Source organism: Photinus pyralis, unplaced genomic scaffold (assembly GCF_008802855.1).
Source record: "Photinus pyralis isolate 1611_PpyrPB1 unplaced genomic scaffold, Ppyr1.3 Ppyr1.4_LG8, whole genome shotgun sequence".
Classification (NCBI taxonomy): domain Eukaryota; kingdom Metazoa; phylum Arthropoda; class Insecta; order Coleoptera; family Lampyridae; genus Photinus; species Photinus pyralis.
The window spans coordinates 11,752,836-11,770,732 of NW_022170819.1; the positions used below are offsets into that span (position 1 = coordinate 11,752,836).

Here is a 17,897-nt window from a genome sequence, read left to right on the forward strand (position 1 = left end):
GTTGGTATATTACAGGTTGCCTCGTAACTATCGACCAATAGCAATCGAGGCGCGAATACGTCACATGGTATCCCACGATTTAAACGAAATAATAAATGCATGCAGCCATACAGCTGGAAAATTTGATGCGTAGCTATTGTTTACAGTTCTTTGATGATGTTTGAATCGTTTAACTACTGAAACACAAATATTCATTTTATATTTTAAAATTTAGTAATTATAAATCGTTATATAATACAGTCAATCTTCGTCTGATGTACCAGTGTTTACCGTGAAAGATAAACAGCTTCATCTAACAATCAATTGCGTAGTCACAGTTTATATTGTCTCTACACTTAAGTCTTCGATTTGTAGATGAGATAGGCGGTATCAACGAGACCATATGATCCTCCTGCTTCGGTCAGTTTTAAACACGTTCATCTTCTGCCGACCCGCTTTTCCCTAAAGCATCATTTTCTTTCATTTTCCGTAAATATCGTGACCGCCAATCAACAATGTTGCTACGTTCCATCAATAATTGAAATTAACATTACCTAATTTAGTTATGAGTTTTATTGATTTGCCGTCACAGCAGCAGCTAGCTCGCTGTAGCCTTTTCCAAAGGAAATGCCCACATACGGCAGCTTTCTGTTTGTCAAAGAATTCCACGACCCTTTTAATAATATTTCTAGGTTCTGAATGCACAGGTTCAATATTTATAACCTTACGCGTATGTCATATGACAAGTAATGACAAGGTAACGAAATTTGAGTGGCTACCAGTGACGTCACGAGCAGACGACTTGATCCCCATTATTGCAGTTACGAGGCAACCTGTAATATACCAACCTTGACTGTGATCGACATATCAAATTTTTTGTGATCATTTAATCATAATATCGACTTAAATCGTAATTTTTTGTTATTTGCGACATTTTCAATGAACTAGATGCGTAATTAGATCACTCACTAGTAGGCGGGGGACACTTTGTAAACCGACGGCCCAATCTTCAAATGAGTATAACTTTTGTTTGAAAAGTTATTTTAAAAAACTGTTCGACAATTTTGTTCCTTAACTCATCAAGTATGTACACAACAAATTTCGTGGAATTCTCTCCATTTTCGTTGTCCGGCCAAGAATTGCAGTTGTACTTTTTTTTCGAATTTTCAAAAACTAATTTCAGATTCGATATTTTCATGTTCAAAAACCCCCAGATACCAAATTTCGTCGAAATCAGAATTTTTTTTCGCACCCCCAAGTAAGGGTGCGCCCTTTCGTGGTAGGAATTTTGGAAATTTTTTTTCAAAATCGGATAGGGCATAGGTACCCGAAAACCTATTAAAAGACGTGCCACCCATCTTTGTAACTCATGGTTGCTGAGAAAAAAATGAAAGAAGAAATCCAAATTTCACCACTTCTTTGGGGGTGGCTCCCAAACGAAACACGTTGGACCCTCGGTTTATTTGCAAAAAATGTTTGTCTTGATCCCCTCTATCACCCGATTTTTTTTTACATGCGGTCATGTAACACCCTGTATACCTATTTACAAAATCGAAAAAATTTAGGACCGCACTGGCAAGTACCATTACAAAATATAATACCACTAGTACCTTATAAAGTTAATTGTGACAATCTCTCGCTATTTATACCACCTCACCAATGTGTATTATTTATGGATGAAAACACACCACACCGCTCCTCTGTAGAAATCTGTAATTTCTTCAATCAGTTGATTAGTTTAATAATGTAAAAAAACATTATTATTATATGGCGTTGAATCACTTTATATTGAGTACTCTTTCTTATACTAAAGAAAGAAACATTAAATACCTGCACTTGGAGCTCTAAAGCATTCAATATGTCAAACTTAGCCATCGTGACTTGTTCCTGCAATCGACGTTCATAGCTTTGAACGACCTCTTCCAATTCAAACTCGCCCGAACTCGCCTAGTTAGTAACGGAGCATGCAATAACGACATGAACAAATTAGTTACAACATAGAAACAAGACAGCACACAACACTGCATGCACAAGTTCCTTAACTTGAGTTGGGCACTCTGCATACTGCATGTATCATTTGAATAGAACTGAGCGGCCAGTATACAGTGTGTCCACTAAAAGATAAAATCTTACCACTTCCTGAACGGCCGTATGAATATTCAATTCCGCATTACGCAAAGCCTCCTCCAATTCCGATTTGAGAGAATCGATTCGTTCCATGTTCTTCGTATTTTGAACCTCGATGCGATTCTCGTAATCCTCCCTTAGAATTTCGAGTTCGGCGTTACACTTATTTTTGAACGCGGACAGATCGAACTTGAACACCTGCTGCAGGTTGCACTTCTCCAAGCTCGTTATCAAATCGGCGTGATCTTCTTGACTTATACGTTCTAAGTCGTACTCGGCTAGCGTTTTCACAATATCCGATAGGTCTTGTTTTAGTTTGACGCAATCGCTTTTTGTAAACGCCTTAAAATTGGGTTTGGGTGGCTCGATTTTCGGTAACTCGATGTGCAAGTGGCTGGAATCGCCACCTGGGCCTGAAGGTAGATGCGATCCGGTGAAGTGAAAGTCTAAAGACTCTGAACATAGACTTGATTCGGACATTTTACGACTATGTTGACTGAACACCTCCTCCGAATAGCTGTGTAATAAAAATCGGTGTTAAGACAATTGCGTGTACATGTCTGATTTAAACGAATGCTACTTACATTGTATCCTTCCTGATTTGTGATAAGTAATGCAAATTAGAAAAGCGTTTAAGGTACCATGAATGTATACTCACTTTTTTTCGACTTCCGCGCATTTCTTCTCAAAATAAGTCCGAAGTTCTTCCATTTCCTTTGCGTGTTTCGCTTCCAATTCTGTTCTAAGTGCGACGACATCGTCGGGATGGCAATTCATACCATTTAACAGTTCCTTTAGCTTTGCGATTTCTGCTTCGTACCCCATTTGTTCGTTCTCCAATTTATTCTAAAATTTTAGAGTTGAGCAATGCAAGCTACAGTGACTATACTACAAACAGTGGCGGCAATCGATTTTTATTGGCCTGACTAATCACGTGGTATACGGTCCCCATCAAAGGAAAATATTCTTTGTTTACTTTTTATCAGCGAGTCTGTTGTATTTGGATTGACTCGTTTAATCGACCTTAAGCAAAACATTTGAATTTCGTGTTCTAACAATACAAACTTGCCAAAAATGTTGCCTCATAATGGCGGATGGGCGGAGCTAACCGCTGCTTCTCGCCACTTTTTGTAGTATAGGGTCACTGTAATGCGAGCCTATGATAATGAGTGCATTAATTTTCGCCTGAAATTATCTCCACAACTAAGAAAGCGCAGTTGAGCCTAAGTATCCTGTCTTTATCAGATGCACCTAGCGTTAAAATATCTCCGCATTAAAGAAAATGTATTTTACGCAACTCTGCGCATGCGCACATTTGCTGTGCGAGACCGGTCTTAAATTTTCCTTCTTTAGATGATGCAGCTATCGTTAAAATTTCATGTAATCTGCTCGTCTAAGAAAGTTGTTTGTGCAGATGCGTGCAGATGATTTTCGCCATGGCTTTATTCAACAATAAATACAACTTACCTCCAATTTTTTCAACTCAAGCTGATGTAATCTGTGATGCTCCCCCATATGGGCCTCTACGTAAGCGTTGATAGACTCCTTAACCCCTCGCATCAGCTCAATCTGTGGCGCATTGAGGGTCCTCTCCAGCGATAAACATTCTTTGTCCAAGTTCAAAATTGATTCGTCTCCTTGAGGTTCGTCCGAAGATTGCTGCAAGAAGTTTTTCGTAAAGATGCAATAACAACCACCTATAGGTACAAGTAATTACTATATTCTGGTCGTTGTAACGTATTTACTATAGCAATTGCAATATTTAAATGAACATTTCTGCATTCATGTGATGTTTATTAATGCGCCGTAATAATCCAATCGTCCAGTCAAACAAACTTTTGAATTTTGAAGTCCAGAATTTTCCGAATATTTTGAATTTTTTAAACTTTGGTTTTAATTCTTTCTGGAATTTTTCAATCGATTTTTTTACAAACTTTTCGAGAACGTTCCCGAATGTTTAGAATTTGAACTTTTATCCTCAACTTTCGTACGTAATTTAATATTTTAGATTTTTTAATTTTTCAAATTTTGTTTAATTTCTCTACAAATTTTTGAAAATCGAGTTGTTCAACATAAATAAAACTGCCAAATTGAAATATTTTTATACACTTATAATCCAAGTAAGTACACATACGAATTTTTCCAATTTTCTTAATGCTATATTTTTTAATTTTTTTATTTTCCCAAATTTTTATAATCCGAATATTACTGAACTGTTTTCTTCTTTGTTTGTAATAATTTTACATTTGTTTTACTTTGTACGCTATTCAAAGTTTCTGAATTTGCCGAATATTTTTAATTATTTAAACTTTTAAGTTTTCATTCTTTTTTAATTGTATTTAATTTTTAAAATTTTCCTTTTTTCCCTATCTATAATTTTTCCATTTTCGACACTTTTAACTTATATTTCTATTAATTGTTATTGCTATCAAAAAAATAATATAGGGGCCATGTGGTCCTTTTGAGTCAAACTTAAAATGGTAAAGTCAAAACTTGTAAATTTTCGCTCAGAATGATACTATATATTTATACAGAAGTTTCTTTGTAATGATTGGTGAATAATATGCGGTTTTGAAAATAAATATCTGGAATCAACAAAGTTATCGGATCTAATCTAATTTGTTAATAAAACACCCTGTACATATTAATCTAAAAAGATATTGACCTATAAGACATTAAATTCTCTTTCCAAAAAGGATTCCAGTTTTTTTTAATATCTTGAACTCGATCTTGAATCACTTGAACCTCTTTTAATTTTTTAACTCTTTTTTCAATCTCCATGAATCTTTTTTTAATTTTCCCGAATCACTTGAACCTTTTTTGAATTTTTTAATTTGTCGAATACATATTTTGAATTATTAAAATTTGTCGGTTACATTCTTTTTGAATCTGAATTTTTCCAATATACTTAATTTTGTGAATTTTTTTCTTTTTTTTCCCTATCTAAGTACAATGTTCCATTTTCAAGACTTTTATATCAAAAATCAAAAAACCTGCGTACATTTAGGTGAAATGATTTAAAATTTCTAAATTCTTCCAAATTTTAATATTTTTGTACATCTAATATAATTTCAAAGTAAGAAATTTTCGTTTTTTTAGCTATTTTTTAATTTGTTTAATTTTCTGGAATATTACTGAGCTTTTTTCTCTTTCGTACAATTAAAATTCTTTGAATCTCTGTTCTGATCTTAAATTTCTGTGTATCTTAAATGTTTGAGACACATAATTTTACATTGTGTGTTGTTTTGTGTGGATTTTTTAAAGTTTCATAATTTGTCGAATATTTTCAATTGTTGAATCTTTTCAGTTTTCAATCTTTTTGTATTTATATTTATATTTTTACAATTTTCTGAAATGTTTTAAATTAAATGTTCTAAATGTTAATTTTTGTCAATGTTACCAAATTCAAAAAGGTTTCAGTGATTCAAAAAACTCATAAGATCTTGGAATTTTTTTACTCCTTTTTGGAGTAATTGTTCCGTTCTTCAATGATCTAAAGTTACTCTAGAGTTTAGACCATAGGGTGCATCAGGCCATCAATAATAATAATAATAATACATAATGTAAACAATAAATCTCTACAACAACTACACCAAGAAGGAAAAGCGAACGAACTATTACAGTTTATTCAAGAGGTAAATATCTACAGTAAGATATAAAGGCTGAGAAAGGATAGAAATGGATATGTACTTACCTGTCAAATAAAGATAGTACTGATTAAATACTTCCCTGCACCGCTGATGCGGCTTGTCAAAAGACTTGCGAAACATTACAAAGACCTTATTAAATCAACCACTTACAAAATGCTGTGTGTCTATCCCAATACCATCAGTTGTATCACCATCTGGCAAAATGGTTCCGGTGACTACCGGCTCGAGAGTGTCAGTTTGAGCAGAACAATCCCTTATGGGAACCAACGCACCCTCCTTCTTCTTCCCCAGCAAATCGGACGTATGGGCTAGCTGTTTTTGGAGTACGGCGATATCGGTTGCCAAACTCTGGCTGTCTCGTTCTAGCTGCACTCGTTCGTCACACGACCTTTTCAATGCATCTGTCAGCTGTTGGATCAAGATGTCGCGATGCTGCAAGTCATCGTCGTACTTTACGATCTAGAAAATGAATCTATAAGTCTAGGCACGACCATCGAAGCGCTTACCTTTTTGTAATACTCTTCGGGAAAATTTTTATAGTCTGTAGTCGAAGTGTTTAAGCTCGGTGTGGATTGAGCACTCGAGTTAATTTCTCTCCAAGATTCCAACTCGGAGGTCAACGCGTTGATGGTCGTTTCCTTCGCGTTGATAATCTCCTCGAGCTGTTTCAATTTTGAGGTGTCGCCGAGAGTGCCGTAAACGTTTGGTTTCGTGCCGTACTCCTCAAGAAAACTATCGTTTAAATTAACATCTTTAAACAGATTAAAGCTATTCTCGTTTGAATCTGTATGGTGCAGGGTGTGTTCCGAATCGGATTTGAATTCCTCGCTCCTAAGGATTTCGTTTAAAATACTTTGTACATTACTTTGACTATCTACATTCGTTTTAGTTATCACATGTGGATCGGTACTGTTACTAGAATCTAATGGTGAGGGTTTATTCTCGTGCGATATATGTTCTGTGTTTTCGTCGGACGACAAGTTTTCAAATAATGACAAGTTTGACGGGACGTTCGATATCTCGATTTCTTGAAGTGATCTATCATTTTCAATGCTCTCACTGTGTGAACTTAAATGTTCGGATATAACACTACTCTCCGACTGGACGTCTCCAGTATGTTGTTTGGGTGCATTTTCTAACAAGGGTGGGGATGCGGACAATGAAGTATCACTTTGGGAAGCCGAAGCACTTCGCGGTGAATGTTTGTGTTTTTCTTTTTTCTTTTTGTAGGCAGTTAGCTGGAAATAGGCAATTATAATTAGAATGATTTAAGATGGGCTATAAATAAAGTATACCTTTTCACGGCCAGCTTCCACTTTTTTCTTGCGGTCATCTTCCATGTTTTAAGTTATTCGTACACATAACATGTTAAAACACTGCGCAGTTTTAAAAATGAAGAAATATGCCTTTTGTACACGTACAAAATTATATTAAAAAGCTAAAAACAAGGTTATAAATGGCCATAATTCACAATAAGGTCGATAGATGGTTCTCATTTGTTTTGAATTTGAAATCGCTATGACAACATGTAACGTTTTATTTTGAGCGGTAATTTTAAATTCAGGATTCATTAACCGAGATAGCGCTAATCGTGATAAGGCATGAGCAAGTCTCAAGTCAGTACCTATTTCGAATACATCTATTTGAAATACGTCTTTAAAGTAGAAAATGGCATTTTTTATTTGATGTTTTAAACAGACTCTTTCCTTCTCTAGGTTTTAAATAGGGTTGATAAAACTACTTTCTTTTTCTTATTTTAAATAGAATACCAATAATGGTAGGTGTAACAATTTGCGCTATCTATCGATATCTAATCTGTCATTTCTACTGATTAGTCCTTTGAGTTCTTAATTCACTTCTTGCTTGGTCCTCTATCGGTAACCGATTCCGCGCCATAAACCGCGTTCGTTGAGTGAGAATTATAAAGAGGCGCAACTTCATTAATTTAGATGAGTCTTTATTCAGGCACCGACAAATATAGATACGCATCTGATGTTTCCTTCGTAAAGAGTAGTCGATTTCCGCAGTTGTAGCAGCGTTCATGTTGTTGAGCGACGTTTAAGATCAAAGTCGGACACCACACTCGCACCCTCTCCCTGTCGACGGTGGGGTCCGAGAATGGGAACCTTCGGCGAGTGAGATGGGGATGTGTCGCAATTTTACATTAGATAGTGGGGCCATTGTTAAGTGTAGCAGCAGATGATCCATAAAGCGCTAGAATGTTCTGCATCAAATACATTAAAGTGACACGTGACTCGCAAAAGCTTTCGAATAATACGAAAAAGACTTAAACAAAAGAAATCCTTAGTGCATTTATGCATCCCGTACGCTTCATGAAGACTTAAGGTGGAAATGCACTAGGCCCTAGGGAGTAGCAGTCGCGCCTTGTCACGACTAGAACCGTCGCGATCTCGCAACTAGAGAGTCGAGCGCTCGACCAAGAGCGATTACAACCAAGTGTTGGTAGGGCGTTCGACGGGACTGCGCCGCGCCCACCAGTTCCAAATGCGTTCATGAAGATTAAAAACAATACAACGAATATAAACTGGACTAGGCATGTTGGATTTCACGAGTTTTCTACATATTGAATCACTATAATGTTTCTATTTTTTGTATATCAACCATATGCATATTTTATGTTGTCGCAAATTGATTACTCTTCTCAAATATCGTAAAAAAACATAAGCATTGCATTTGAAAAACAAAAGTGCCATTGATTTCCGGTTAAACCGGAAGGTATGCCGGAAGTTTTAGTATGCGATCGGATAACATCGTAATATCATATAAAATTATATTTCACACATTTTTCGTATCTCGCCAAATAAAAGAGATATTGAGGTGGCCCTTGTATATGAGACGCGCTAAGAACTCGATTCGCAATTAAAGCAGGCACATTTCTGTACCCGAGAGCGCTGTTTTCAAACCAGCGTACGGTTATGCATGATTTCATTTTCTCTACACAAAAGCACGTCAGCACAAGATCAACGAAAGGAACTATTTCTGGTAGCAGAACCAGCGACGTCCCGACTTCAAAATACGTCGTCACCAAAAATTCATGAAATGCATGTCTTGGTCCCCGAGATAAAGCCTTTGGTCTTAATTATCAGCGATCTTAGTGCAGATTTTGTGCTAAAAAAAAGATAAATCAATTTAGTACAAAAATACATCAAACCCATCTACGGATAAGTTTAGACGTAAAATGATAAATTGCAAGTACCTAAAAAACATGAAAATGCCGCGGCATCGTCTACGATTAATTTAACAGGAAAAATTGGCGGTGAGAAGGCAAGCAGAAAAGTTATAATTATACAGAGGGCCCCACTGTTCGTATCCTTACGCACCGTCGCATCCGGCAGCGGGCACGAGATAAGAAAGGAACAGATACAATGAACGATCGAAGCTGTATTAGGTGCTTTCTTAACAGTATAAACGGTTAATACAATCATGCAGGGATAATCTACTCTCTCACAAACACAAAAATAAATATAGAATATCAGCATTTAATGTAAAATGTTAATATAATAACAAACTGGGACATGTAATTTAAAGAAAAAAAAAGGATACATTAATCACTACCTGTAATTATACTTTGCAAAACAAAAGAAAGAAAGTATGACAAAATGGCTGCAAGTGTAGTAAAATTCAAAAACGGTAAGTGTTAAATTGCAAATGCAAGAAGTTAGTTTTAAATGCTTTTAACTATTGAACAGGTAACAGAGGAACTAATTAGCAAAACTAGGATTGGCAACGCAGGTATCCCCTAGTATAGGCTATAACCATGTACTGTCATACTGAATGTGAATTCCTACAGCACGTTACTCGAGCCATTGAAAAACAATAACCCATAGACAAAGCACATTCGACTGCCTGTCGAAAAAAACCCAGTTTCCAGCATCTGCACAGAACGACAGTCAAAAGATTTATCACGATTGCATGTATACAGAGCGTTTCTTGTTTTTTCCCATAGTACTAGGGTACTAGCTATACTGCTGCGTAAAGTTTGTTGTCTAACCGTAGGGGTATGTCACCAAAATTCAAATTTTAAGTAATTACCAATTTGCGACATGAAATTTAACACTGAAAATCGGACAAGAATCTCAAACCAGTGCAGAACGGTCTGGGACTTTTTCAAAAACATCGAATAGACGTTGGTATACGGTGCATGTCATAGGTCGATGGCGGTTTTTCTGCAAGGTGTGTGGCCAAATCATCGGGGTAGGTTATCACAACTGTATATGTGAAAATTAATTGTATATTAAAATAAAACCACACAAAGCTACCCTGCATCAGGGCGTTAATTCACGAACCCCAAACACTAAGTCATGGCCTATCTGTTGAGCTTTATATGGCCAATCGGTTACACTGGAATTCCTAAAGCAATAACAAATATCATAATGACATGTTTCGCTCATATGTAAATGTAAAGAGTATGTCATGCAACTTTACTGATGTTTATAAAATAGTAGGCTGTGGCTACTACAGCATTCAATTTATACTTTTCTCGTAGATTCTTACAACTAAAATGTAAGCCCGAAAAACCTTAATAATATAACATTACTTGGCCTTACTGTGTATATACAATGCTGTTATACCCTGTATACGAAATGGGACTCTCGATCCACCGATTTTGACACATTTCAATTTTCAGCTGATAAAGTTAGGTTATATGGATTTCAGTTTGAGATGTAAACATTACTCGTTCGTTACGAAAATGCATATTTCTTTACTCTTCTTAAGTGAGTATCTATCTTGAATATACTTCTCTATTAAATATTTGCAGGTCTTTTATTCACCATCTCTCGAAGTGAAGTAAATGAGACAGTCGAGAGTAGTGTAGACTTGGAAAGTCCTGACGTAAATACGACACCTGCTTTACAAACTCCTCCTGTGAATAGTTCAACAGCTTCAAATGAAAGTACAGTGAAATTTGTTTCATGCCTACCTCATGTCGGTACAGCTCAAGTACACCTGGTCAACGATACAGAGTTAATTAAATATCTTTCCACCAACCCTAACATAACCAGTAAGGAAACTCCTGCCAACTGCATTGTGGTCCTATTTTATTCGAAGTACTGCCCATTCTCGAGCATGGCGGCTCCCCATTTTAATGCACTCCCAAGAGCATTTCCCACATTCAAAATGGTTGCAATAAACGCCATCTGGTATAATATATTTAATGCACAGAACGGAATTGTTGGTGTCCCGTCGTTGCTATTGTTTCATAATGGCAAGCTCGTGGCAAAGTTCAACGAATCCGAGTACACTCTCGAATTATTTTCGAGGTTTATCGCGAAGCACACGGGTGTTCACGCCGAAGATAAGTCCTTTGTAACGTCGGCAGATTTCGGGGGACCTGTGTCCAGTATTCCAACGAGGGAAGATGACATGCTGTTACTGTTATCGTGGGTGTTTATTGTACTATGTGCGGCATATTACTTTAGCAAATCTAAGTACTGGACTTGGATTGTCGAAACCGTACAGAATACATGGCGGGAGTCAGAGGCACAGGCGCTGCACGAACATGCAGATTAATTTTCTGATATTTGTTATTAATTTATTTGTTAACTTGTTTACTAGTCATTAAATCAATGGCGCCACAATAAATAAAGAAACCTGACTAATTTCTTGGAAAAAGCGAACAAGCACTGCTGATAAACCCATTGTGAATGAATAATCGTTTGTTTTGAGATAGGAAATCCCATTTTGGCGATTTGGTTTGTGAAAAGGAACTAAAATGTCCTAGATGTGGATCAAGAAAGTAAGGTAATTTCTTTTCATTTATTATTGATTAATTGAATCGAATACATAATAATTACCAATGTCTTTTATAATTCACAAAACTTGCCTGGGATATGAACGCATTATCTAATGAGGGGCCCAACAATTAAGATTAAGGCAATTATGTGTTGTGCTTAATATTTATTTATTATTTATTATCTCCCTCTTGTTCTAGGCCCTCAACAGGCTTGCGCCCAATTACAGAGTGACCCCCGCATAATGCTTTTTAGAGGTGCCTCTGCAGAAGGTCTTAAGTTGTTCTATACTACTCCGATATTTACCTTACGAATTAGGAAAACTGCAGGAAAACCTAATTCGGAGTAGCCGGCAGAATGCTCGAAAGTGGTCTAAGGTAATTTCCATCTCTGTCACAGATGAAAAATTCACCCCAACCCAGGTTCGAACACCCAACCTCCGGATTTATAACTCAACGCTCTACCATTGAGCCATAATGCCGGTACATTACTTTGTTTCACCTAAATTGTAGCCTATGCAAAATTATGTTTCCCACAAACGTTGTTTATTATTAGTATATTTGTGGCATTATCGCACATATTGCACGTAACATCCTTGAATGTGGTATGATTTAAGATATGCTGCCTTAAGTTAGGCTTATCGTGATTAGTGTAATTACACTGATCACAAATAAGAAGGTTGTGGGTTAATTAGTGACGATTTAAGCGAACGCTACTAATTATAGCGTAATTACAACAGCAGCTGAAGTTATTCAAAGAGGAGTGTGTCAAAAATGACGTAATATTCTTTTTTTTTGTGTAATTACACTGTTCACAATTAAAGACTTTGAAAATATTACGTTATTCGTTAAATGATGATTCTTTAAATTATCCTTATTGTTAGTTTAAGAATTGTGAGCTCAATTTAAATCCTTGGAAGTCTTGTATGTCAGCAGATGCACATTTAAATTTGACTTTCTCTTGGGTGAGTAATCGCAATGAGCACATTTTAACTTCTTGAAAGTCTTATGTGATAACAGATGTCTTTTAAAATAAGCATTGCTGTTGGTTGAAAAGCCACACCAAACACATTTGAAATCTTTGGGCTTATCTTCGCATGAATCGTGTATTAACAAATGTCTTTTTAAATGAGATTTGCTATTGGTGGTATAATCGCACAGGACACAATTTGAAACTTTATGTGCTAACAATTGTTCTTTTAAATAGGATTTTTTATTTGTTGCATAATCCCACTGGGCACACTTGAAATCATTGGAATGCTTGTGTCTTAACATATCTCTTAAAACAGTATTTGTAATTGGTTGCATAATTACACTTATCGCGTTTATAATAGGTACTCGGAAGTGTGCGTTATCAAATTATATTTATCCTTGATCCTAATTACATCGATTGCAAATGAACTGCAAGTGTATTTACTTTTACAGCCGTAAAAACTGCAATGTTGATTACTTTTGGTCATTGTAAATAAACAAAATGGCGGTCTTATACCGCCAATATGTACTATTGACATTGTGTTGCCACCAGAGGTCTCATGAGTCGTGAATAGAATCCTTTGATAGAATCATCATACGTCACAATTTGTGAATGTGCCTTAGCAATAATACCGGGATGCGGACGGTCGACACAACAAATCCAAACAGTTAAATTAGCCACTTCCTTGGTTAAAATGGCGTTTGTTATTTAACTTTGCAACATGAAGTTATTTATAAAGGAAATTAGCAACAAGAAAGGTGCCGTATTTTAAATTTGAAATTACTGGGTTATTTGTTTACAACTTATGTAAAATCATTAACCATTACATTCCTCCAAAAAAAGACATCGGTTTTATCTTGGGCGTGATTAATTCGTAATTTCTGCAGAAAGCATGGGCACTTTACAATTACACTGCCCACTTTGTTGTACAGAAACGTTTTCATGTCATAACTCCTTAAAGTATCATTTGTTAAGCATATCCGATAATTTAATATGTCCGGCGTGCGGCAAACGATTTGAACGAATCTTCGATCTTGCCATGCACCTCGGTAACCAGTGCGTGGATCCATTAGTGCCCGAAGAACCCGAACATGCCGATGAGACGCCCGAACGGTTTAGTCCGATCTGCGTGAAGGTCGAAGCGGACGATTTGACGGACACTGTAACAAGCAGTATATTGGCGAGGGCACTTACCAAAGATACGAGTGCGATTCAACAGCAAAACGAAGAGGAGGTCTCGGAGAATGAGGATCTCTACGTGTGTTCAACTTGTGATATACAGTTCAATTCGATCGAGGATCACGTTAGGGAGTTTCATGACGGACACGAAGTTTACTTGCAGGTTAGTTCGATCTGCATTAAATTAATTGTGACAAATTTCACAACAAATGTTTGCCAAACCAATTCAATTGTTTGGCAACACTGCATTTTTTCGGCACTCTTGATTGTCATACATACCTATACACAAATCCACTGTCACATTTTAATTCACTAATGGCCGTTTGCACCGCCAAAGTTAAGCTTAAGCGTAGCTTAACATCCATGGCAGCGATTATTGAGACAATGGTTGGATTAAGCTTAGCTCTGCTTAAATTTGTCGGTGCAAACGGCCATAAATAGAATTAGATGGGAAGGGGTGCAGTTTGAAATTGGCACCATGAGATTTATAGTCGAATGACTGTTTGCACTGACAAATTTAAGCGGGGCTTAGCTTAAGCGTACCTTAGAATCCATGACAACAATTGTCTCAATAATCGTACGCGTAACCTAAGCTGTGCTTAAATTTGTCGGTGCAAACGGGCATAAGAGCTAGGGGCACATTTTTTTAAACCGTTTTATTATTGTTGATATTTGAATGTATATGTTAATCATATATCCGAGCGTCTGGCAGCAATTTCGCGGATGGCGCAGCTGTGGTGGGTGGCCAAAGAGGGTCTCGAGGGGGGTTAAAAATTTGAAAATTCAAACAGTTTTATTATTAGTGAACCTTTTTTATGAATTAGTTTTTTAATTACTTTCGTTGATTTGCCGGACCAATAATCCTCTTCGTACCTACATGTTGGCAGTGAAAGTTTCCATTATTCTATGTATAAAAAAAAAATCGTTCGCGTCCGAGGTTCGAACCCGCGGCGTCGCGTTCAAAGCCGGCGTTCTAGTCACGTGCGCCAATCGGACGGCATTAATGGCGTCTTTCAGAGTCTACGTACCGCAAAAGTTGTCTTGCATAATTATTTATCATGTTAGTACATTCATATAAATAATAAAGCAAGGTTCATTAACAATGAAACTGTTTGAATTTTCAAAATCTTCGATCACCCATCACCGCTGCGCCATCCGCGAAATTACCGCCACTCGCTCGGATATGTTATTAGCATTACATCTTATACCAAAATATCAACAATAATAAAACTGTTTAAAAAATGTACCACTAGCTCTCCTACTATTACAACTTTGTTTTATTTAACATTTAATGATCGTTGCAGAGTGACAAGGATGAAGCGAGTGTCGAACCTGATAATTCTTGTTTACTCCTAGTAAGCGCCGATAATGGTAAAGAGGTAGAAGAAAATATGGTCATTGCAGATCACGTGAGTAGGGCTGGTTTAACGTGCACCCCGAAACTGGTAAAAATCGAGAAATTTTGGAACGGTAAAGTCGGTGAAGATGACACGCAAGCGGTGGAGGACGATGCCGAATCGGACGGTGATGGCTCAGTGATGGAAATTTACGAATGTGTGAGGTGCTCGTTGACATTTCGCACCGAGGAATATTTCAACAAGCATAAGTGTAAAAGTTCGAACTTCGTCATCAGAAAGTGTACCGTGTGCGATGCAAGTTTTACGACCGTTAAATCGTTAAACGCGCACATGAAAACCCACGCGCTTGGAGAGAATCCCAATCCGCCGTTCGTATGTGAAGTGTGCAACACCGAATTTCCGTTGTTTAAGTCGTTGCGTTTGCACAGGCGAATGCATGATCCCATTAAGTCGAAAAACATCGAACCTCCCGTTAATTACAGTTTGGAGGGTGAGGAAGTGGAAGAGGCGGCAAGGGAAAAGTTTGTATGCCCGGTATGTTTTTCATGGTTCTATCGTAGATAAAGAATAAGATAGTGAGACAACCTCATCACATTTTTTGGGAATTGCAAATTTAAGATTATTAGTCATCGATATTGCTATGTCCAATGGCATGCAGTCACTACGCCATCCACAAAACATCTGTCTAGCTATAGCTCAAAACCTATTAAAAATAGAAACCTGTTAAACGAATAGGAAAAAACTATCTGGTTCACATTTTGGATTCGAATCGAGATTCAAATAAACACACAATTAATTGATTGACAATTCCAAAAAATTATTCCGAAACACATGAAAAATTTAAAACAGAATCCCTGAAAGAAAACAAAGGTAATAAAAGCCTCTTTGGAGATATTACCCCGCACGTATACGGTCTACTAGCCAGATGGCAGCCTCCTACAGTTTGTAACATTCTTTTGTTACCAATTGGAAATCCTGATTAAGTAACTATGTGAATTGTGCTCTTATTCAGTATTCTTACCCCATTAGGTATCTTCTTTGTAATCCACTAGTTATAGATGTAAGTTTATTCCTGTAGTAAATTTTCTCTTTCTCTTGATATCTGTGGTTGCTCCATTGAAACGTTTTGCAGATTTGTATTTGCATTTGAATACGAGGTATGTTAAATTATTACGCAGCATTGTTCTCAGTACGTATATTTTTTTAGGGCTTTTACCATCACTCAATACCTAACCCTCAAGTTTAACTTCTTTCACAGTTTTCTTATCGTTTTTTTTATTACCTTTTCTGTTGATCTACCGTAATTTTACTTACGACCCACGCAGTACAATATTTTTATTTGGACCCGCGATCTTATCAATCCAAGAACGACGCGGTGGATGAGTTTCTACATTACCGGCAGAGTCCTCACCATTTCGGTGAAACCAAACACTGTGACCTACTTACATGAGAGTTTTCTACACCTGGAGATTTCAAGATAGTTCCCATAATTGCAAGTATTAACGAACCGTTGGAGACGAGGTTTGAGATTTACACCTCACACCTCAGGGTAAAGAGGTTTTTGATTATAATAATAATAATTTCCTAAGAAACGCGACTGTGTATCTCTTATATGGTTCCTGATTTTAGAGGAGTGACGCGTGCCCTCCCGCAAAATCAGTCTCCCTTTATTTCTCACTATCATTATCCCTGATGCAACTAACAATTAAGAAAATAGTAGAATCCTTGGTTACTTCCATAAACCCCTTCAATTAAACTTTCACTTTTATTGGTTAGTTGTTAAATCATTATGTACTGTGGTGTATCAATCCTATAATTATTTTTACCATAGATATGTTCCAAAGAGTACGACAAGGAATACGCGGAAGCGCATAAGAAGTTTCATAGTGAGGAAAAGGATTACAATTGCGAAATTTGCAACCGCAAATTCTTCTCGCAGGAAAACTTGGACATGCACATGCACGCCCACGCAGAAGTAAAGAAATTTACGTGTTCGTACTGCAAGAAAGGTTTCTTAAGTAGCGACAAATTGGAAGCGCATATGTCCGCCCAATGTCAAATGAGGCAATACGAGTGTCAATATTGCGGGAGGCGTTTTTCCCGTCCGCACGAAAAGGTCAAACATGAACGAATACACACCGGGGAAAAGCCGCACAAGTGCGAAATTTGCGGTAAAGCGTTTCGCGTCAGCTATTGCTTAACGCTTCACATGCGTACTCATTCTGGAATTCGACCGTATAAGTGCGATCACTGCGGTAAGCGTTTTAAGGCGCATAGCGTCTACAATCATCATTTACTCACACATTCAGAAGACAGAAAGTATAAATGCCCTTTTTGTCCTAAAACTTTTAAGACGGGTGTACAACTAGCAGGGCATAAAAATAGTCACACGAAACCTTTCACTTGTACGGAATGTAACCGACCCTTCGCGTCTTTGTACGCGGTTCGATCGCACATGGCCACCCATAAAAGGCAAAATAACCTCAAATTTAAATGTTGGTTGTGCGGAGCGTCGTATGCACGTTCGTTCGCTTTGCGTGACCACATTAAAGAGCAACACTACGAAAACGCAAAGGAAGCCGCCCAATTAGGAAGCTTAGATTTTGCAATAACCGAAACAATTGAAACGGGAGAGGCCGTTTTAACGGACGGTGATGAAACCATGTTAATCGATATGCCGGGCGGAGAAGATGTTAATAGTATAGAAATTTCTGGAGTTGCAATAACTCTTTCGGATAATAATTGATTTTAGGGATAAGTAAGTTACATGATATATTAAGCTATAAGTAGATGTCAGCAAATGTAAATATATTCTCAGTTTATTATAATGTTCTTTCTTATAAAGGTAATAAAATGAATAAAGCGATTTAATTAATTAA

The 17,897-nt window shown here is 37.0% G+C and overlaps 3 protein-coding genes across 3 annotated transcripts; 2 read left to right on the top strand and 1 right to left on the bottom strand.

Moving 5' to 3' along the window:
• Positions 1-800: 800 nt before the first annotated feature.
• LOC116178434 lies at positions 801-9,930 on the bottom strand. The gene is made up of 9 exons (XM_031497923.1): positions 7,052-9,930; positions 6,263-6,994; positions 5,907-6,215; positions 3,574-3,765; positions 2,765-2,952; positions 2,691-2,702; positions 2,113-2,623; positions 1,810-1,926; positions 801-812 (listed from the first exon to the last, which is right to left on the bottom strand). Exons 1-9 carry the CDS (start codon positions 7,094-7,096, stop codon positions 801-803), a joined length of 2,118 nt encoding a protein of 705 aa, XP_031353783.1. The 5' UTR covers positions 7,097-9,930.
• A 428-nt stretch (positions 9,931-10,358) lies between these two features.
• LOC116177785 (thioredoxin domain-containing protein 15-like) lies at positions 10,359-11,378 on the top strand. The gene is made up of 2 exons (XM_031496896.1): positions 10,359-10,492; positions 10,537-11,378. The coding sequence occupies exons 1-2, from the start codon at positions 10,423-10,425 to the stop codon at positions 11,286-11,288; spliced, it is 822 nt and encodes a 273-aa protein (XP_031352756.1). The 5' UTR covers positions 10,359-10,422; the 3' UTR covers positions 11,289-11,378.
• Positions 11,379-13,141: 1,763 nt separating this feature from the next.
• On the top strand, positions 13,142-17,897 carry LOC116177772 (zinc finger protein 723-like). The gene is made up of 3 exons (XM_031496866.1): positions 13,142-13,823; positions 14,965-15,552; positions 16,850-17,897. The coding sequence occupies exons 1-3, from the start codon at positions 13,374-13,376 to the stop codon at positions 17,762-17,764; spliced, it is 1,953 nt and encodes a 650-aa protein (XP_031352726.1). The 5' UTR covers positions 13,142-13,373; the 3' UTR covers positions 17,765-17,897.